At 42.0% G+C, this 22,039-nt stretch overlaps 2 protein-coding genes across 2 annotated transcripts; one reads left to right on the top strand and one right to left on the bottom strand.

Moving 5' to 3' along the window:
* Positions 1 to 95: 95 nt before the first annotated feature.
* Positions 96 to 1,820, bottom strand: si:ch211-51h9.7 (uncharacterized protein LOC558400 homolog). Its single transcript, XM_053326268.1, has 2 exons — positions 1,192 to 1,820; positions 96 to 328 (listed from the first exon to the last, which is right to left on the bottom strand). Exons 1-2 carry the CDS (start codon positions 1,610 to 1,612, stop codon positions 174 to 176), a joined length of 576 nt encoding a protein of 191 aa, XP_053182243.1. The 5' UTR covers positions 1,613 to 1,820; the 3' UTR covers positions 96 to 173.
* A 481-nt stretch (positions 1,821 to 2,301) lies between these two features.
* Positions 2,302 to 21,346, top strand: LOC128365493 (outer dense fiber protein 2-like). Its single transcript, XM_053326251.1, has 17 exons — positions 2,302 to 2,583; positions 3,161 to 3,277; positions 4,483 to 4,622; positions 5,612 to 5,741; positions 5,853 to 5,984; positions 6,061 to 6,135; positions 6,218 to 6,289; positions 6,422 to 6,538; positions 7,484 to 7,681; positions 9,182 to 9,291; positions 10,889 to 11,024; positions 12,195 to 12,305; positions 13,188 to 13,451; positions 14,166 to 14,266; positions 14,712 to 14,874; positions 18,690 to 18,815; positions 21,176 to 21,346. Exons 1-17 carry the CDS (start codon positions 2,485 to 2,487, stop codon positions 21,320 to 21,322), a joined length of 2,238 nt encoding a protein of 745 aa, XP_053182226.1. The 5' UTR covers positions 2,302 to 2,484; the 3' UTR covers positions 21,323 to 21,346.
* The last annotated feature ends 693 nt before the right edge of the window (positions 21,347 to 22,039 follow it).

Below are 22,039 nucleotides of genomic sequence, written 5' to 3'. Positions count from 1 at the left end.
AAACTGTTTTAAACTTGAGGTGTACAACTTGCTTTGTTACAATAATAAAACTTACTGTGTATACATGTGTGGGAGTCTTCAAACCGAGTAGGTGCATAGAAATTTATTTATTTAAAAAATAGATTTAGGTAGCAGCAAAGGCACCTGGTTTATAATTTTACAGTCAACGCACATCAGCTCACAAAAGATTTTGGGGTCACGAGAAGGCTCGAGGCAAAGTCTTCTCTTAACAGTTGATGGGTGATTAAAGCCAGGAAGGTGTGCTCTGACTCCTCAAATCTGGTTTTTGTGATTGTGTCTGGCCAGTTGATGGGCTGGAAACCCCAACCTGGAACGAGAAAGAAACCAGCAGCTAAAAACACATCACTTTATAAGAGGTTTAAATGGGCACCACACCATATATCACCTTCTAAATAATGTAGGACTGGGTCTCTTAAATGAAGTGGAAAGTCTGTGTATAAAATAGGATTACAATGAGAACCTTTATTTTGACATGTTTGTAAATTGTTACACCAAATACTGAATGCCAATTTGATTCACATTTATAGTATTTTGTAAAACTGAATAACTTAAATGTTCATAATTCAAAGTTGCACTCAGTCTTTATGTAGACTCATTAATACAATAGTAAATAATCCATAATTAATTCACTACACTTTATCTTGGTGATGCATATAGAGAGGGAGATCACTGCATCTGGTTCTCCTATCTCGACTTCCCACAGTCCAAGTTGGCATTAAAATTTCTAGTTTTTGAATCTGTTGATCTGCTGATAATAGTTTCAGCTCTACATAAAAAAGTATTTCATAAAATGTACCCACAGTTACTTTAATCTAACAAACCTTTTGAGCTTTTTTCACTTCAATTTCAAGTACTTCTCCATACATGAGACAGTAATTCTTACTTGTGATGTACAGAATATGATATATATCATATCAAATTGGGACATAGATAAGAGGTATTTTAAAAGTAAGAACGACTCTAAAAGTTTATCTATGCTTAGTCATAGTTATGAATATTGGAGGGGGAAAGTGACATATGGCCGCAAAAGGCTTTTAAAGATGTTTATTTCTTGGTGATTAATGTCTCATATTAGAGTGCATCCTTAAAAACTTGAGGTTAACTTTAAAAGGTGGACTTTTTTTTGAGGATATGTACTGTACATCAGGATGATCACAGGTTTGTACCCACCTAAATGAGTATTACACCGAGGACAGGTGGCCACGGTCCATGCGTACCCAGGGAACCAGGAGAAGCGTTTATCTGCCGGCCAATGCTGCGTTACGTCCGCGTTTCTGAACGTGATCACCTCAAATCGGTGTCCGTGGGGGTTTTCAAAAAGCTGTATATTAACCCTCCGACCTCCGAGCTGCGTGTCGTTGCGACTGGAGAGAGCCAGACGACTGGGGACGAAGTGGATGTCTGTCCCGACAGCCAGCTCGTGTCCGCACGCCCTGCACAGCAGCAGCGTGTCGGAGCTGCTCCCGGCTGCACAAGCCTCACCGGGCCGGTATGCAGCAGGGAAACACAGTAGCACAAAGGAAATATAATGCATCGTTATTAACCTCTCCAACTGCTTTACGAGCAGCCACAGGCCCCGGTTAAATCTCATTGCACGCACATGGACCCCGCACACTGACTAGCTATTGTTTTTACCCGAGACAGCGCGTCGACTGAACATCGATCAGTCGTTTGGTTATCGAGAAAAACCCCAACCCTAAAAAAAAATGCACTAAATGAATAACTTCGCCTTTCACTCGTTTACGTTAAGACTCGTTGGATATTTATTATATAACTATAATGGTGATTAATGAACTTAAACAACGACTTATAGCGAATATTCGGAAGTGCCGTGCAGAAAAACAGGAAATCAGTCATCTCTACCATTTCCTACTTTGTAACTGCGTACACGAACACTTACGTAACGAAGCCATTAAATAAAATCAATATAAGCAGTATTTTAGTCTCATTTCAACTCCAAAATACATTTTTTTGTGGAATCACCGTCATTTTAAGTTTTTTTTCCCTCCTTTTTTAAAATTTGGTATTTTTTCTCCGAAAAACAATAATAATATAGACCCCCCCAAAAAGCACGTCGAATGAAAATTAAATTGGCTTTTATTTTGAAGAAAATGGCGCAATAAGATAGACGCGTTCTCAACGTTCGATTTAAACATTAACCGTCACGGTCTATGGTAACCACTGGCAACGGTTATCAAAAAGAATTCCCCTCCACCAATCACAGAACGAGATGTTGCAAACCGGCCAATCAGAGGGCTCGTTTGTCGCCTTCCCAAACAACCGAGCGTTCCATACAGGCAACAGTCGAGATTTACCATGGGAACCAAGCGAAATATGTAGTTTCTTTGTTAGAAAAACGTAGTTTAACACGCTACAAATGAGCTGTTGTTTAACTACAGTCATTCTTTTGGGCATTTGTCGGCCCTAAAAGTGTTCCGAGGGCAGTTTTGACGTCGGGAAACAATGAAAACCCGGGATTCGGCGCCGCCACTTCATGTCCACGTACCGGAGACCACACCTGTACATGTTCATATGAGAAGGAGTCCCAGCAAGACCCCACAGGTAAACAACCAGAGTTACAAGCATGAGTTACACTTGTTTATTAAAAGTGGAAACACAATACTACGCTGTCACATGTCAGTTTTTGATCGACGTTTTAAATATCCCACCTGCATAGAAAGTTTGTAATCTTAGATACAAACAAATAGGTTAAATATGAAATGCATCATCTGCACAGGACAGGGTCACAAATAGTCAAGTCTTTTTTAATACAACCGTAAGCAACCCAAAAGAACACTGAAACATGTTTTTCTTGTTGTAATCATTCCTCCTGTTCATACTGACCATTAAAAGATCCCTTCATAATGCACTTATAATGTAAACAGTCTATGCAAAGATGTATTTAAAAGTTTATCTGATGATAATAAGATGTTTCACAGTGATGTCTTTCAATGTTACAGTGTTTTTAGTACCAAGGTTCCTCTTTTTCTTACTATACTTCCACCACAGCTCAACAGGGAAACACAAAGAGGGAATTTGATGTTAAAAAGACTGTAAATGTGCCAGATATCACTTGATATGATTAACTCAGACTGCTGAAGCCTCATACAAGCTTGTGAATTCCTCTTTTTTTCTGCAGAACAGGACAAAAGATGCCATGGGGAAGGGAGAAGGAAGGAGGTCAAAGGGCCGGGCGCCATGGATTCCTCCAGGAAGACTGTCCTCCAGAAGAGATGTGGGCTCATACACGTGTCAGGTCTCTTTATAGTGTTTATCTTTCACTGCCATGCAATACATTCAATCACAACCAACATATATGATATTTTAAACACACATAATCCTGTCAAATAAGCTGTATAAGCTTATTTGACAGGATTACACTGTTAGAGAAGTTAAAGAAGTGGTTTACATTTATTCCTGAAAGTAGTTAATCATTACAAACCAAATTGTGAGAAACCCTGCAGTAATATAGACAGATTGATGGACAGTGAATCGTCTTAAGTCATTGAATAAGCAGAATGTGCCTCTGAAACTACAAGAGGATTCTATATTTTACAAATAAATAAGCACATAAAAAGTTACTAGAGACTTTAAAGGATGTTAAAGCTCTATTTAAATGAAATGAAAACTATTCACTGATACACAGCTCATTTTATTAATGGGGAATTTGACAGTACTTGAAATTTTTGACTATTTCAGTGCTGTGAAAACTAGTTAATCTAGTTAATCTAATCTTTTTAGTAATTGACTGAGTTCACATGTACAATAGTATCCTGGATATGGCGAAACCTGATTATTCTGCTCTCTGTTCACTTGATGCTTACAGTATCCAGGTTCCTGATTAACTGTGTCCACTTCTCAGTCACTGATTTATCTAGCAGCAGAGAATATTAAGAAACTTGCACAGTTTATATACAGTACATCAACATTTCTACTGGAGTACTCTTAAGTAGCATATCCAGGTTTCTCAAAAGTCCTCTGAAACCATGATATGGTGTTTACGTGCTCTATACACAACTTGAATACTAATTATTTGCCTGTTACAGCTTCTCAAATGTAATGTAAGGATTAAAGCTTTTCTGTTTCATATGTGATGGTAAACTGAATGTTTTTTGAGTTTGGACTGCTAATAAGATCAAATACGTCACCATTGGCCCCAAGAGGTCATTACAGACATTTTGCACAATTTTTTTGACGCTTTATAGACAAATTATTAATTGATTAATCATACCTTACATGAAGAGTATTCATTTTTTTATGCATTGAAGTGGCAGCTGTAAGCCAAGAAATGGTCCCGTTCTGAACAGGCATATTTTGAATTGGACCTGCACGAGTTAATTGGTAATGAAAAATGATCATTAATTACAAACCCCACTTCAGAACTTGAATCTTTTTTTCAATCAAGTTCAACCTCATCTTTGTGTGTCCACTGAACATGAGCTCTGTTTGTCTTATAACCAGGGAAGCAGAGGTCAGTATCACTCCGAAGATGAGACGGGCGTCCAGCGTGATGCAGACGATCAGGAAGAAGAGCTGGCCGCAGTATCCAAAAACCTCAGCGTCTTACTCAGAGAGCAAGAAAGTAACCATCGATCAAAGAAGTAAGAGACACCTCAGCAGATGGAAAATGTCTGAGAGTTAAAAATAATTATTAAAGTTATCTACTCTTCATTTCTTAAGATATTTCGTGATTGTTAGGTGGTTAAAAGTCAAAATTTAGACTGTGAGAACCCCCCCCCCCCCCCCCAGACAGTTTAGCAGCTGCAATGATCATATCAGTGATAAACGGCAGGTTTTGTTGTCAGTCCCCTTTTGAAATTAAAAAAATCAAGGACTACTCTCCTGGGTCACATCGTCGTTTAACACCATACAAGGAAAAATCAGTCTGTATCATCTGTTACTGAAAATAGAGCAGAAAGCAGTAGAGTGTGTTTTGTAAAGTGTTCATTATGTTCTTCTTCCTTTTAATCTAAGAATAAGAGTTGTAAATTTGCTGTTCTTTTTTTGATGAACGATAAGTCGGCGCCACAGTTTCTCTTTGAGTTATCTTTTGTGGAACTGCTGCACGACATAAAACACACCGGTCGGTTTAAAGTCTTTGTAAGCATCCATCATAATTTTCTTTTTCTCAACAGACTCAAACTAATTTGGCCAATAATGTAATGAGAAACACAAAATGGCTTACAGACAATACTCTATTTAGAGTTTATATATTGTAGTCAGAGAGCCATAGTTTTGTGACAGTAGATACAACTAAGTCATTTAAAGGGCCTGTCCACTCAAAAATGTGTCTTGCTTCTTCTTTCTTAAGTTGAATGCCCTCTTTAATCTGCAGAAAGTGGAAAGTGTCACAACAAGCATGATTTAGTGACATTACAAAGGCTGAAACTGATGAATTTATAGTATAATTATAATTTTAATTGGTGATTAATTTGCCTATTATGGTCTTGATTAATCAATTAATCATTTGATCCATTAAACATCAGAAAATAAGTGAAGGAAATTTCATTTTTTTAGTTGAATTATTTTGATCTGTTAATCTGTAGATCCCTAAAAAAGACTGAAATGACTTTTGTCCTCTTGCTTTCAGAGGAGATGCTGGTGCTCAGGGCAGGAAGGTGGATGTGCTCCTGAGAGCGCTCGTAGAAGCAGAGATTGATGGTGTTGCAGTAGCCAATCAGCTGACAACCCTGAAGGAAAGTATCGACAGCCTCGCTAAGGTAATCAGGCACCAGTCCATCATCATTTTGGAAACACAGCAGGTCAGAAAGATAATGAATGTGTGCAGGATGGATGATGGTGTTTTTTTTTTTTTTGATTATTTCTTTTAGGAGAAGCGGCCTTTGAAGCTGCACACGGCTTCACTTGGACGGCAGCAGGAGTTGTTGTTAGAGAAGATAGAGATGTTTGACCACACGAACCACAACCTTCGAGAGCTCCTCAGAGAGTGGAGTGAACAAGAGGTACTGGAGGGAAACGTCTACATACAGTAAATCTCTTCTGCCTGTTTTTTTACATGCTGTGTTGTTGTATGGACAGAGAGAATCGCTGGTGTGGTCAGAACAGAAAGATGCCTTGAAGATCAGATTGGCCGACACCGAAGCAGAGAACATTGTGAGTAATAATCAGCAGGTCACGTACAGTGTTGTCTTTCCCTTCACTGATCATTTAACGCTCTGTGAATCTTGTCTTTCAGCGACTTTTAGCCAAATTCACCGACAAAGAGAAAGAGGCCTTCAAGCTTGCCGAGCATTTGGATTTTGAAAAGGTTAAAACCTTCCCTGTGTTTCATCCAAGCTTGGTAGAAAAAGGTTGATGTCTCCCCCCACGCAGTCATTTACCGGTTCATGTACGGTACAGGTGATCCCACTCATCCTCTGCTCGCCTCCATCTTTTGCAGGAGAACGTGAAGACGACGGAGGAGCTTTCAAAAGTTCTGGAGTCGACCCGCGACCATCTGGAGTCTCAGCTGAGCAGAGCAGAGGTGGAAAAAACACACCTGACTGCTCAGATTCAGGTTTGTGAACATTAAGAAAATACAGAAGATACACACAGACACACACACACACACACACACACACACACTTCAACTGTCGGATGTGGACCAGCTGTTTTCACATCACGCTGAACTTGTGAAATAAATGTTACTGTCGATGTCACAACACATTTCAGATGTGGGCTAAAAACCTTCCTCCTTTTTAAAGGGCTGGTTTATACAAATTCTCAGGCTGCTTATTGGCTGAAACAACCAGCTGGTCTCGCCCAGGAAACAGCTCCTCACTTCTCTGAAAAGACATTATTTGGATAAATTGACCACACATTGGAAATCTAAATGGTTTCTCACCTCCAAAAACTTAATTAAATGACACAATAAGTAGTCCAAGAACAACAATTATAACAACTTTTAGCCTGGTTCAAAGTCTCTGCCGTTGCTGCCAGTTGGTGTGAAATGTGCTCTGCAGTTGGAGCCTTTGATGTTTGGTCAGGCCAGAGCTTGGATTGCTTTTCCTTTGTGGCCTTTATGTTCAGGTCTGAATTATATATCTTGAATTTATTAATCTATTAATAAAGTTGTTCTACACTACAAGTGTTGCTGCAGCTTTGACTTTCTTTTGGACTTTTTTCCTTTTCTCCGTGCACCTTGGAAGTAGGTGAACTTGCGCCAGAGACCTCCGCCTTGTTTCTACAGCATTATGCGAGAAATTCAGAAAGATGCTCTAAACATGCTCTATATTCAGTAGAGATCACATTTCAGCGATCTGACATAATTCATTGTCATGGTGGGGATTTGCTTCCATATTTGACCAAAGAAATAAGACATTGATGTTTTTATTTCACTCTAAGAACTTCATCTCTGTTGTAACTGTTTTAAATCCAAGCTACAAACCCTGAATGACGTATTTTCATCCCACCTCAGACGTGGTTTGTGAATCACTCTCTCTTTTCTCTCTGTGTGGAGCAGAGGATGCAGCAGAGCTACAAGCAGCAGTACAAGGAGTTCCTGGCTCTGCAGGAGGAGCTGCAGACTGTGAAGCAGCAGCGGAGGGAGGAGGAGCAGAAGCAGGACCAGCATGACCAGGAGGCTCTGGCCCTTCTTACCCAGCAGGCCGAGCGAGCCGAGGAGTCGGCCAAGCAGCTCGCCGCCAAACTGCAGGAGAAGGTCGGTGTTAGAGATCTACTGCTGCTCCTCAACACAATGTCCGAAAATCACAGTGTAGCAGAGATGCTGTCCTGTATATAGTGGGATGGTGGAGTATTTGAGGGCAAAATATAAATGGATAAGTTTACACACTCAGCATCTGGACTAGGGATGGGCATTTCAAGCAAAAACACTATTTCAAAATCGTTGGAACTATTCGACCGATTTTCGAATATTCGGGGGGGAGTGACGTAACGCGCGCACACACAGAGAGAGAGATCCATTCCTAATTTCACAACTCGTTCGTTTTATTTTTATACCCAAAACCACTATAAAACAGAGTATGATGGTCTGCGCCACATCCTTACCCTTAACTCACTGCACCTCATTTTCGTTGATTTTTTTGAAGTTGTTCCACACGGAACTTTTTGAAGGCTGTACTAGTCTCTGCATGTTTCTCCGTTTGTAGAAGAGCATTTAGCTAACGTTAGCCCATCCACACCGTTATAGTTAATCTTATACTGCCCTCGTGTGGATAGGAGCTGAACTGCACGCCGAAAAAGGAGATAAAAAGACGATAGTTCATATATTTATTTATGCTTTAGTCGCATTAACTATTACATTTTTTACAATGTAACGAGTATACGAATATTTGAAAATCGTGACCCATCCCTAATCTGGACACTCAAATAAAATGGGTAGAGGGTAAATGAAGAGCACTGTATAGTAAATATGGAGTGATTTCTGTCAATCAAACACAGACACTGACAAAAAAAACCAAAACATTTCTGATATTTCCCTAAAGATCATTTTCCTCCAGCCTAACACCGCATCCTGACACACAGCGACGTGAGCAAGTGAGAAAAAGTGATTAAAATGAGTTTTCAATCAGCCTTTCCTGACATGCCGTGAGCGACATCGCCCTGTCCAGCGATGACGCCCACCCCTCAAAAAATCACTCACTCTGTCTCTATCTGGACGAAATTTTGTGGCCGTGTCCCGCCCCTGAACACTTCTTATTGGTTAAAATGTACACACTGCTTCCTGTTGACAAGCTAGCTAGCCCCTCAATAATTGGATTGGTTTGGAATATAGTCGTGATAAAATCGTCACGCTGCATATCAGGACAGATTTCGTCACCAGTTCACTTGCTCGCTGTATGTCAGGATGCGGTGTAATAATGCAAAACTATTAAAGGTATCATTGGATTATATGTTATAAACAAATTATATTTTTCCCACCGAGATCTCTGGCTCACACAGCATCAAAAATCAAGTTCAGAGGAAATCCAGCCAGCCTCTTGGTTCAGAAGCAGTACTTTAGTGAAAAACTCGACCTGCAAATACTAAAGTGTGGCTTCTTTGATGGCTGAGCTTGTGCATGAATGACACTTTCCCACTGGCTAGGTTTAAGTGGCTTAACTATGAATCTTCTTGTGTGTGTGTGTGTGTGTGTGTGTGTGTGTGTGTGTGTGTGTGTGTGTGTGTGTGTGTGTGTGTGTGTGTGTGTGTCATCTTGCAGGAATCCCAGCTGGCCGAAGCTCTGTCCACCTCCAGGGACTGGTGCCTCCGTCACTCCAAAGAGACGACGGCTAAATCACAGCTAGAAGAAGAAATATCTGCTCTCAAACTGTGAGTGCACTCAGACACACATTTAACCCAGTTTGATGCTTTAACACGTCAGCAGGTGCACAGCAGTCTGAAGGCTCTCTGGGAAAAATCCTGCAATAATTGTATTAGTTTATTAACTCTGTGCATTGTAAGGATTTGTGGATTTTTGTTTCCTTTAATTTTTTTATAGATTTGAAACATTTGAATTTCTCATATAACGTGTCAGAGCTAACAGACATTATCCTCTAGCGCTAAAACATTTGGTTATAAAAATGTAAATTTAACCTAAGATTAAATTATCCAAAAGATTATGGAACAATCTTCATGTAGCGCACATAAAGTCACCATCATTAGAAGTTAGTTCATTAACTGGTAATAAAATGTATGAAACTTGATAATTATCTTACATTTCTTAAGTTTAGTACTCTGAGAAAAATAGAATAATATAGAAATAGGTGTTAAGATAATAGTTTCACTGTGCAGATACAGGTACAGATATATTATTATATATATTAACTTCAAACAACAAAGCAAATCAAAGTGCTTCAATCAATCTTTATTTGTATAAACGCCAAATTACAACAAAGTCATCTCAAGGCTCTTTACACTTAAAGCAGGTTCTAAACCGAACTCTTCAGGTTTTCATTTCACCTGCAACATAAAAGGCATGAGGGCAAAATGTAAAATGTAAAAATACACATTTAACTAGTAGTTTAACCCTCCTGTTGTGTTCGAGTCAAGGAAGGAAGGGGGGTAGAAGGAAGGAAAGGAGGGAGGGAGGGAGGGAGGAAAGAGGGAAGGAAGGGAGTAAAGGAAAGAAGGCAGGGAGGAAGGAAGGAAGGAGAGAGAGAGGAAGGAACGACACAAGGAAGAAAGGGGGATGGAGGAAGGAAGGAAGGAAGGAAGGGAGGAAGGAAGGACGGATGAAAGAAGTAAGTAAGGAAGGAAGGTAGGAGGGAGGGAGGAAAGAAGGAAGGGAGGAAGGAATGACAGAGGAAAGAAGTAAGGAAGGAAAGAAGGTAGGAGGGAAGGAGGAAAGAGAGAAGAAGGAAAGAAAAAGAGAAGGAGAGAGGAAGGACAGATGGAAGGAAGGAACAGTCAAAACATACGGGTCAATTTGACCCGGGAGGACGACAGGTTGAACAGAAAATAAAAAATAAAATAGAATAAGACGGGTAAAACAGGAGAATTACAATCCTAGTTCACTGTGAGATATGAATAAAAAGCCCCCAAATAATTTGATTTAATAAGAAGAGAAAAGTTTGAAAAGCCCAAGTGTCCTCTGCTGTTTCACTGAATTTCTAAATATCATTAAATATTTACATTTACCAGACAAAGAAGATCAGAGGACGTGTGATACAGTTGATTTGATTCAGTAAACAAGTCATTCATACAATAAATAAACAATCAAGTTTCATGAAGCAGTTTTAAAGGACTGATAAAATTGAATCGCTGTGAGAGTAAAACTAAACCATTTCTCTCTGTCATTAAATGAATGAGAGTAGCTTTAGTTTCATTGCTGTGAAAAATGACTATAATGTGACTATAAAATAATTTATGAGCCCTGAGATGAAAACATGACACAGTCTTTATGTTCCCGCTGCTGCTGCCTCTGCAGGCGGGTGAGCGAGCTGAGCTCCCAGCTACGCTCAGCGGAGGAGAAGAGCCGGGCGGAGAGAGACGAGCTCCGAGATCAACTTCAACTTGTCAGTGCTGAAAACGCCTCCACTAAACTGGACAACCAGAGACTCACGGTACCGTCACGCTAATCTCTCAAATACCATTAATATCATTAATCAGTAGAATTAGTTGTATTTAGAAACTCGTCATCTTCCTCATTGTTTTATTTTTTGAGGAGAGTGTTGAATTTATTTTAGTTTCAGGAAGGGCTGGGTGATTATGACAAAAATCAAGATCACGATTAATTGAACTTTTAACCTCGATTATGATTAATGAACGATTAATTATCTCCACCCTTGATGAACAATGATGTATTTTCACTGTTTCTTTAGTTTAGTATTTTCCACTGCTGCCCTCACACATGAGGATCTTTAGGGAGTGAAAATAATGATGTTTTAGTCTTCATGTCGTCCTCCCTTCCTTCTTTCCTCTGTCCTTCCTTCCTTCCTTCCTTCCTTCCTTCCTTCCTTCCTTCCTCCTTCCTTCCTCCCTCTTTCTTTCCTCCCCCTACCTTCCTCCCTTCCTTCTTTCCTTTCCTCCCTTCCTTCCCTCCCTCCTTTCCTTCCCTTTTCCTTTCCTCCCTTCCTTCCCTCCTTCCTTCCTTCTTTCCTCCCTCTTTTCCTTCCTTCCTTCTTCCTCCCATCCTTCCACCTTCCTTTCCTCCCTTCCTTCCCTCCTTCCTTCCTTCCTCCCTCCTTTCCTTCCTTCCTTCTTCCTCCCATCCTTCCTCCCTCCCTCCCTTCTTTCCTTTCCTCCCTTGCTTCCTTCCCTCCCTCCCTCCCTCCTTTCCTTCCTTCTACCTTTCCTTCTTTCCTTTCCTTTCCTTTCCTCCCTTCCCTCCCTCCTTCCTTCGTTCCTGCCTCCTTTCCTTCCTTCCTTCCTCCCTCCTTTCCTTCCTTCTTCCTTCCTTCCTCCCGTCCTAAAGATATGCAACCTTTGTTGTCATGGCAACAGTGAACACCACCATTAATGGACATGAGCAAGATTAAGTCGATTAAAGTCGGTTTCGATAACTTTTTCGATTAATTGCCCAGCCCTAGTTTCTGGTATTTGAATGTTTTTCCCTCTACTGTTCTTTCTTATTAGAGCTTTGTGTTAATTTATACTTAATAACATAATACTACATAATTCTGAAATATGTAATCATCCTCATAATTCTTGTGGACCAAAGAAACTGTATCATAGTGACGTTTAATATAAGTATCATCATCATCATCATCATCATCATCATCATCATATTTTAGGGTCAGTTGACGTCGTCTGAGGAGACTCTCAGAGTTTTGCAGTCTGAAGCCCGACGGCTGAAATCAACGATCAAAAAGCACGAAAACCTGGTGGAGAAATACAAGAAGAAGGTAGAGTGTGACTCTCAGTGATGCTGCTTTGCTTTAGAGACCGGTGTACTAGTTCCTGACCGGTTTAACCTCAGGGTTCAGGTTTTCCCTCAGATACTTCACACCCACATAACTGAAGAACAACTGAGGCTTAAAGTTAAATCAGATAAGAGAGAGTGACAGTCAAACTCATCTTCATTCAAGGGTCGCTTAAATAATACAGCCCAGTTTGATGTTATGTGGGCCGGAAGGAAAGAAGAGAGGAAGGAAGGGAGGGAGGGAGAATTGAAGGAAGAGGAGAGAAGACAGTAAGGAAAGATGAAAGGAAGGAAGGAAGGAAGGAAAGAAAGATTGAAGGAAGGAAGGGAGGAAAGACAGATGGAAGTAAGGAAGGAAGGAAAGAAAGATTGAAGGAAGGAAGGGAGGAAGGACAGATGAAAGTAAGGAAGGAAGGAAAGACAGATGGAAGTAAGGAAGGAAGCAAAGAAAGATTGAAGGGAGGAAGGGGGGAAGGACAGATGGAAGTAAGGAATGAAGGAAAGGCAGATAGAAGGAAGGAAGAGAAGACAGGATGAAAAGATGGAAGGAAGAAAGGGAGGATCAAAGGAAGGAAGGATGGGAGGAAGAGGAGAGAAGACCGTAAAGAAAGATGAAAGGAAGGAAGAAAGGGTGGATGGAAAGATGGAAGGAAAAGATGACAGGAAGGAAAGTGGGCTGGATTGGGCTCCTTGGCGGGCCGGTTCTGGCCCGCGGGCCGCATGTTTGACACCCCTGATCTAAAAGGTTTAGTACACTCAAATCACAAAAAAAGGAAAACATCTCATATGGTTTAATTTATCCATGCGTGGCTGGTCTCTCTCTCTCTCTCTCTCTCTCTCCCTCTCTCTCTCTCTCTCCGTGCAGGTCCAGTCGGCTCGTCTGGAATCGGAGGAGTGCTGCCTGAAGCTGGAGGCGACACAGAAGGAGGCGCGGGAGGTGAGCTCCAGCCTGGAGAGGGAGAAGGAGCAGGTGAGGAGGGAGCTGCTGGGCCGACTCAGAGAGCTGGAGACGTTGCCCGACCGACTGAAGAGGACCGAGCAGCAGCTGCGAGACGCCCAGCAAGACGCCGACGTGCACCAGAGGAGGAACGTGGAGCATAACGCCGCCCTGTCTGAAGTTAGACACAAGGTGCTGATAGCCATGTGTTATAACCTGCTTATATTCACTCCAGGCGGGGAGTTCTAATCCTCTGAAATGAGGCCAACGCGGAAGTAACTTAGAGCTGCATTCTATCAAAAGGCCACCAGGGGGCGACTGTCTCTATACAAGTCAATGGAGAATTCACCAACTTCTCACTTGATTTCTAACCTCAGTAAACGTTTTCAAAATGTGTTTATGGTCTCAATCGCTAGTTTAAAGCCTTCTTCAATGCAGTATGATGTTCATTTGGGACATTTTGGCCTCCCTGATTTTATATGTGACGATAAAGCAGGGTATGCATTAGGGCGTGGCTACGTCCTGATTGACAGGTTGATTGACCAATGTCCTCGAGATCCAGCCCTCGCAACCATAGAAACCTCCCCGCTCCACCCATGACCCCGCCTTATGCCCATATAAGTAGAGTCCGTGTTTTTATTTTTCCCAGCATGCACCTGAAATTTTCAAGATGCCGCTGCCTAGATTCAAAACTATTGGCTTCCGAGCAGCAGTCCACAAACCAATGGGTGACATCACGGATGTTACGTCCATTTCTTTTATACAGTCTATGATTCACTTGCATCCATCTCAACACACACACACACACACACACACACACACACACACAAACACACACACACATATATATATACAGAGGAGTCCTGTATCTGCAGCCCTTGACAGCAGGATTGTGTTGATCTGCAGGTGGAGCAGCAGGGCTCTCAGCTGGAGGCGTTTCAGCAGAGGAACATGCTGCTGCAGGAGGAGAACAACGTGCTCAAGGAGAAAAATTACAACTTAGAGAGGTGATGAATAAGCCGCAAACAGTCGATGTGAATCGATTGCTGTAGCATCAAAGCACGAGATTTGAAGCAGCAGCGGATCCTTAAAAAGTCTTTTGATTTTTGATACTCAAGGTCTAAAAATGTGTTAAAGTGTCTGAAATTGTAGGAGTTGTGGCTTTACATTTGTTCAGTTTATGTTATTTATCATCTGTATCATTATTTTTTGATTATTTTACATAACAAACCAATCAACAAGTAAAAATAATCAGCAGTTGGAACTATAATGAAACTCTTGCAGTGCCTTTTATAAATGACATTTCAACCGACTACAACAGTGAAATCCTGCTTTTGCATTATTAGGTCTCTTAAAGCGGTTTTAAAAAGGTCTTAAAAGTAATTAAATGTGTTATTAAAAATGTGCAAGGACCCCTGTTTACATTTTCTATTGATTTGTCTGTTTGTGTAGGAAGCTGGACGACATCAAGGTAGAAAACAAAGAGATGTGTGACGCTCTCATCTCAAAGGATGCGAATGTTCGCAGCGTTCAGCAGCAGCTGGAGGAGAAGGTCAGCGAGTGCAGCGTCCTGTCCAGGCAGCTGCAGCAGACTCTGGACGACGCACAACGACAGGTCTGAAACTGTCAAATATTAAAGAGTCAGAGAGTGGCAGCTGTTAGAGCCGTTCGGTATCAGGTTCAATAGTGTGTGTGTGTGTGTGTGTGTGTGTGTGTGTGTGTGTGTCTGTGTCTGTGTGTCTGTGTGTCTGTGTGTGTGTGGTTCCCTGTTGTGGTTGTAGCAGAGTCGCTTCCCAGCAGAAACCACAAACAGGCAGGTGTCGTTTAGACCTTTTCTTTATTTGAAACTAAACTGTCGTGGAGCTCCCGTGTGCGGCTGCCCGTTGCTCAGTCCCCCGTCTCCACTGAAAACACAAAAACGTAACTTAAACTTTGAGTCCTTGTCTTCGGCTGCACTTTCCATGTGCAGCTCGTCCCAGTCCAGCCGCTGCTGCAGAGACAAAGAGAGAATGATGATTCAGCTCACACCAGCTCAGCCTCTCTCTCTCTCTCCTACAGCTGACTGCCCAAAGCCACGCCCACCTGCCTCCACAGTGGTGTGTGGAGTATAGGGAAGGTTTAACCCTTATATAAAGTTCATATTCTACACCATTGCAGTCGATTTTGACCCGGTTTAAGAATCCCCCCATTAAAAAGTCAATCAATCAGAAAGAAAAGGGATTAGGAAGGAAAGGAAGGAAAGAAAAGGGATTAGGAAGGAAAGGAAGGAAAGAAAAGGGATTAGGAAGGAAAGGAAGAAAGGAAAAGAATACAAGGAAGGAAGGACAGGAAGATGAAGGAAAGATGGAAAGAAGGAAGGACCGAGGGAAGGAAACAAAGAAGTAAGAAAGGGAGGAAGGAAAGAAGGACAGATGACAGGACGGTAGGAAGGAAAAGAAGACAGGAAGGAAAGTGGGCCGGATTGGAAGCCTTGGCGGGCCGGTTCTGGCCCACAGGCCGCATGTTTGACATCCCTGCATTAGAGCCATCAGTCTTAAAAAGAAATCCTCATAACGACTATCTTATCAAAACATTTGTAGCATCTATACATGAGCCACTTTAGAAAAAGGTCATTAAATTTCAGAGTAAAATAAATTCTTCTTCTTCAATAAGTAAAGATTAATGCATGTTGAGAGTGATGTAACCTGCTGATGGATCAGATTATGTAATAACTACCAAACTGTGACGCCTGGCCACGGATGTTTGGGCTGAATCACTCATTCTGCACGCTGACTGGTTTAACAGCACTCAGTAGCTTCTAAGTGTTTTGTTTATTCACAACCTGACTTATTTATATAAAATCATGAATAAACCAAACAGGGGAACCACACTAGTGAACATATCCATACGTCTCTAATAATGAACCACACTAGTGAACATATCCATACGCCTCTAATAATGAACCACACTAGTGAACATATCCATACGCCTCTAATAATGAACCACACTAGTGAACATATCCATACGCCTCTAATAATGAACCACGCTAGTGAACGTATCCAAACGCCTCTAATAGTGAACCACACTAGTGAACATATCCATACGCCTCTAATAATGAACCACACTAGTGAACATATCCATACGCCTCTAATAATGAACCACGCTAGTGAACGTATCCAAACGCCTCTAATAATGAACCACACTAGTGAACATATCCATACGCCTCTAATAGTGAACCACACTAGTGAACATATCCATACGCCTCTAATAATGAACCACACTAGTGAACATTACCATACGCCTCTAATAATGAACCACACTAGTGAACGTATCCATACGCCTCTAATAATGAACCACACTAGTGAACATATCCATACGCCTCTAATAATGAACCACACTAGTGAACATATCCATACGCCTCTAATAATGAACCACACTAGTGAACATATTCATACGCCTCTAATAATGAACCACACTAGTGAACATATCCATACGCCTCTAATAATGAACCACACTAGTGAACATATCCAAACGCCTGTAATAATGAACCACACTAGTGAACATATCCATACGCCTCTAATCATGAACCACACTAGTGAACATATCCATACACCTCTAATAATGAACCACACTAGTGAACATATCCATACACCTCTAATAATGAACCACACTAGTGAACATATCCATACGCCTCTAACAATGAACCACACTAGTGAACGTATCCATACGCCTCTAATAATGAACCACACTAGTGAACATATCCAAACGCCTCTAATAATGAACCACACTAGTGAACGTATCCATACGCCTCTAATAATGAACCACACTAGTGAACATATCCATACGCCTCTAATAATGAACCACACTAGTGAACGTATCCATACGCCTCTAATAATGAACCACACTAGTGAACATATCCATACGCCTCTAATAATGAACCACACTAGTGAACATATCCATACGCCTCTAATAATGAACCACACTAGTGAACATATCCAAACGCCTCTAATAATGAACCACACTAGTGAACATATCCAAACGCCTCTAATAATGAACCACACTAGTGAACGTATCCATACGCCTCTAATAATGAACCACACTAGTGAACATATCCATACGCCTCTAATAATGAACCACACTAGTGAACATATCCATACGCCTCTAATAATGAACCACACTAGTGAACGTATCCAAACGCCTCTAATAATGAACCACACTAGTGAACATATCCATACGCCTCTAATAATGAACCACACTAGTGAACATATCCATACGCCTCTAATAATGAACCACACTAGTGAACATATCCATACGCCTCTAATAATGAACCACACTAGTGAACATATCCATACGCCTCTAATAATGAACCACACTGGTGAACATATCCATACGCCTCTAATAATGAACCACACTAGTGAACATATCCATACGCCTCTAATAGTGAACCACACTAGTGAACATATCCATACGCCTCTAATAATGAACCACACTAGTGAACATATCCATACGCCTCTAATAATGAACCTGATACTAAGCGGCTCTAACAGCTGCTGAGATGTGCGGTGGGTTATTATCAGTCTGATGGATCCTGGCCCTTTGCCCGACCCTTTTTCATTTCCTCCGCTACTCATCCTGCTTTTATTTTGTCAAGGCAGAAAAAGCCTGAAGTAATATTATCATATTACCCTTTAATACCTGAAAATACATCAATGCTCTCCACTGCAGACTTGGGTTCCAAACAAACATGAATAATAAAAGTTAAGACAAAGTGTTTTTCTTTCTTCTATCCTTCCTTCCTTCTGTCCTTCCTTCCTCCCTTTCTTTCTTCCTTTTATCCTTCCTTCCCTAAAAGTTAAGACAAAGTGCTTTTTGTGCTTTTTCTGTCTCTATAAGAAGAGCCAGAAGAGAAATAAGAAGAAATGAGAGGCAACATTTAAACTTTCTTTCTTCCTTCTGTCCTTCCTTCCTTCCTTCTGTCCTTCCTTCCTTCCTTCCTCCCTTTCTTTCTTCCATCTGTCCTTCCTTCCTCGCTTTCTTTCTTCCTTCCTCCCTTTCTTTCTTCCTTCTGTCCTTCCTTCCTTCCTTCCTCCCTTTCTTTCTTCCTCCTATCCTTCCTCCCTCCCTTTCTTTCTTCCTTCTGTCCTTCCTTCCTTCCTCCCTTCCTCCCTTTCTTCCTTCTGTCCTTCCTCCCTTCCCCCCTTCCTTCCTTCTTTCCCTCCATCTTTGTAATGATCCGGCCCACATGAGATCAAATTGGTCTTTATGTGGCCCTTGAATGAAAATGAGTTTGACTCCTCTGGTGTAGAGACTAGTAATGAGTCAGAATGTGAACAGTATGTTAAGGTTTAAATCAACACTCACATGCGTGTTTATCTTCAGTATCTGCATTTAAACAGCTTTTGCTTTCTGTAAATGTTCTGTAATGATAAACAAACCGTTTAACCCCTGCAGGTGGACGACGGCTTGCAGAGAGTTTTGGCGAAGGAGAGAGCGTCTCAGTCTAAAGCGCTGGACCTGCAGAGCCAGCTGAGCCGAGCCAAAACGGAGATGAGTCAACTGCAGCGAAGCAAGCAGGAGGTACGCCTCCATTCAATGCTGTCATTATTAGTCAGCGCCTTTTTAGACAGTCTGAGCTAGAAGAGTTAAGCTAGAAGAGAAATGAACACACGGACGATTCTGTGGCTCACAAACAAACTTTTGACTCATGAACTGAAGAGATTGAAGAACTGAAAAAAGGCAAATGGAAAACTCTTACCTCTAGCTCTGTAACAACTTATCATACTATAACGTAATTATCAGTCATCATCATGTCTATATATGGACTTATTGTATGATACATGGACGTGACCTTTGACCTCAGTATTACCACACTTCACATTAGCAGCTAAGAGGCTATTCATGTCACATTGGCTAAGTGAGTAGTGTCCTCCATTCCTCACTGTGCTCGTCCTGAGTGGAGACTGAAGAAGAATTAACCCTTTATTGGGCAAATAATTATATTTGGTAGCTTCTGTAAATATCCCAAAATATCCTTCCTTCCTTCCTTCCTTCCTTCCTTCCTTTCCTTTCCTTCCTTCCTCCCTGCCTTCTTTCTTCCCTTCCTCTTTTCCTTTCTCCCTCCCTCGTTCCTTATTTCCTCCGTCCTTCCTTCCTTTCCTTCCTTCCATCTGTTCCTCCTCCCTCCCTCCTTCTCTCCTCCCTTCCTTCTTTCCTTCTTCCTTCCTTCCTTCCTTCCTTCCTTCCTTCCTTCCTTTCCTTCCTTCCATCTGTTTTTCCTCCCTCCTTCCTTCTCTCCTCCCTTCCTTCTTTCCTTCCTCTTTTCCTTTCTCCCTCCCTCGTTCCTTATTTCCTCCGTCCTTCCTTCCTTTCCTTCCTTCCATCTGTTCCTCCTCCCTCCCTCCTTCTCTCCTCCCTTCCTTCTTTCCTTCCTCCTTCCTTCCTTCCTTCCTTCCTTCCTTCCTTTCCTTCCTTCCATCTGTTTTTCCTCCCTCCTTCCTTCTCTCCTCCCTTCCTTCTTTCCTTCCTCCATCCCCCTTTCTTCTTCCTTCCTTCTTTCTTCCCTTCCTCCCTCCCTCCTTCTCTCTTTCTTTCTCCCCCCTACCTTCCTTCCTTCCTCCGTCCTTCCTTCCCTCCCTTCCTTCCTTCCTTCCTTCCTTCCTTCCTCCCTCCCTTCTTTTTAATGAGTGTCCTATAAAGGGTTAAAGGTAAATAACTCTGTCCCCAAACATAATGACTAGGCTTCACACAATCAGGATTTTTAGGGCCGATCACCCATCAGTGAGTTTAAATAAACCGATCACCGATCCGATCACGTCTCCATCGTCCACATCGCTCCGTTTCTTAAACTCGGCTTCTCCTCCTCGTGTTCCCTATCCAGGCACATTTGTGCTGTTGAAACATTTTGCAGATGCTTCCCCACGAGGTTCTTTAGTGTTGCACAGATTGTTAAATAGCTTGTGTTTTATCTGTCTGCCCACAACACCCACATGTTTGTTTGACTCCGACAGCTCATGATTCAAGATTCAAAAAACTTTATTGTCCGTCTCATAGTGACAGGGCTCAAAATGGATTCAAACAAACATGTTGGTGGTGTGGAACTGAGACAGATAAAACACAAGCCATCTGCAATCTATCCTTCCTTCTCTCCTTCTTTCCTTCCTTCTTCCTCCTTTCCTTCTCCTTTCCTTCCTTCCTTCCTTCTTCCTCCTTCCTCCTTCCTCCTTTCCTTCCTTCCTTCCTTCCTTCCTTTCCTCCCTTCCCTCCCTTCCTTCTGTCCTTCTTTCTTTCCTTCCTTCCTCCCTCCTTCCTTCCTTACCTCCTTCCTCCCTTCCTTTCCTCCCTCCCTCCTTCTCTCTTTCTTTCCTCCCCCCTACCTTCCTCCTTCCCTTCTTTCCTTCCTTCCTTCCTTCCTTCTTCCTCCTTCCTCCTTTCCTTCCTTCCTTCCTTCCTTCCTTTCCTCCCTTCCCTCCCTTCCTTCTGTCCTTCTTTCTTTCCTTCCTTCCTCCCTCCTTCCTTCCTTACCTCCTTCCTCCCTCCCTTCCTTTCCTCCCTCCCTCCTTCTCTCTTTCTTTCCTCCCCCCTACCTTCCTCCTTCCCTTCTTTCCTTCCTTCCTTCCCTCTTTCATCCCTCCCTCCTTTCCTTCCTTCTTCCTCCCTTCTTTCCTTCCTTCCTTCCTTCCTTACTTCCTTCCTCCCTCCGATAAAACTCAAGCCATCTGTAATCTATGCAACGGGAGCATCTGCAAAAAGTTTGAACATGACGACATTGATCGGATCGGGAGGTCGGGAGGAAGTGAGGAAGAAGGAAGGACAGGGGAAGGAAGAATGGAAGGGAGGAAGGGAGGAAGAAAGAAGGAAGGATGGAAGGGAGGAAGAGACAATATATATATCAGGTCTAACTCTCAGAGCCGTGTTGTGTGTGTGTGTGTGTGTTTCAGATGGAGCGTCGTTTCCAGAGTCAGCTGCAGAACCTGAAGGACAGACTGGAGCAGTCGGACGCTACGAACCGCAGTCTGCAGAGCTACGTTCACTTCCTCAAAACCTCGTACGGAAACGTGTTCGGCGACTCTTTGCTCACGAGTTGACCGCGGAGGTGTCGGGTCTGAACGGGTCTGAACGGGTCGTCCGAGCGATATATATAACTTCTAAATCAAATGAATTTTAAGATTAATATTATTATTATTTTTTACATGTTAGCTCACTCGAATGTATTTATATGCTCTTGAATAAAGAAACATTTCTGCACATTTCACTTTTACTTCGTCCCCAAATTTGACTTTTTTCCTGTTTTTTATATTTGAGTGAAATGGAAACAATTAACCCTCCTGTCGTCCTCCCGGGTCTTTTGACTGTTCCTTCTTCCCTCTTTCTTTGCTCCCTCCTCCTTCCATCCTTGCTTCCTTCCTTCTTTTCCTCCTCCCTCTCTCCTTACTCCTTTCCTTCCTTCCTCCTTTCCTTCTTTCCTCCCTCCCTCCCTCCCTCTCTCTTTACTCCTTTCCTTCCTCCCTCCCTCCTTACTTCATTCCTCTTTTCCTCCTTCCCTCCCTCCTTACTCCCTTCCTTCCTTCTTTCCTTCATTCCTCCTTTCCTTCCTCCCTTCCTTCTCTCCTAAATTCCTTCCTCTTTTCATCCTTACTCCTTTCTTTCCTTCCTTCCTTCCCTCCTTCCCTCCCTCCTTCCTCCTTTCCTTCCTTCCTCCTATCCTTCCTTGACCTGAGGACAACAGGAGGGTTAATAATAAACACCTTTTAAAAAAAAAAAAACTACTTAATAAATATAAACATACTGAATATTCCACATTG

Source organism: Scomber japonicus, chromosome 9, assembly GCF_027409825.1.
Source record: "Scomber japonicus isolate fScoJap1 chromosome 9, fScoJap1.pri, whole genome shotgun sequence".
Lineage (NCBI taxonomy): Eukaryota > Metazoa > Chordata > Actinopteri > Scombriformes > Scombridae > Scomber > Scomber japonicus.
The sequence above is the reverse complement of the archived record's forward strand: the minus strand, read 5'-3'. Positions and strand labels throughout refer to the sequence as shown.

Coding starts and splice junctions, on each gene's coding strand:
- si:ch211-51h9.7 (XM_053326268.1), bottom strand. CDS start 1,612: ATGAGATTTAACCGGGGCCTGTGGCTGCTCGTAAAGCAGTTGGAGAGG. Junction 329..1,191: donor TCGGTGTAATACTCATTTAG/GTGGGTACAAAC, acceptor TTCTCGTTCCAG/GTTGGGGTTTCCAGCCCATC.
- LOC128365493 (XM_053326251.1), top strand. CDS start 2,485: ATGAAAACCCGGGATTCGGCGCCGCCACTTCATGTCCACGTACCGGAG. Junction 2,584..3,160: donor GTCCCAGCAAGACCCCACAG/GTAAACAACCAG, acceptor TTTTTTCTGCAG/AACAGGACAAAAGATGCCAT. Junction 12,306..13,187: donor TGGAGAAATACAAGAAGAAG/GTAGAGTGTGAC, acceptor CTCTCCGTGCAG/GTCCAGTCGGCTCGTCTGGA.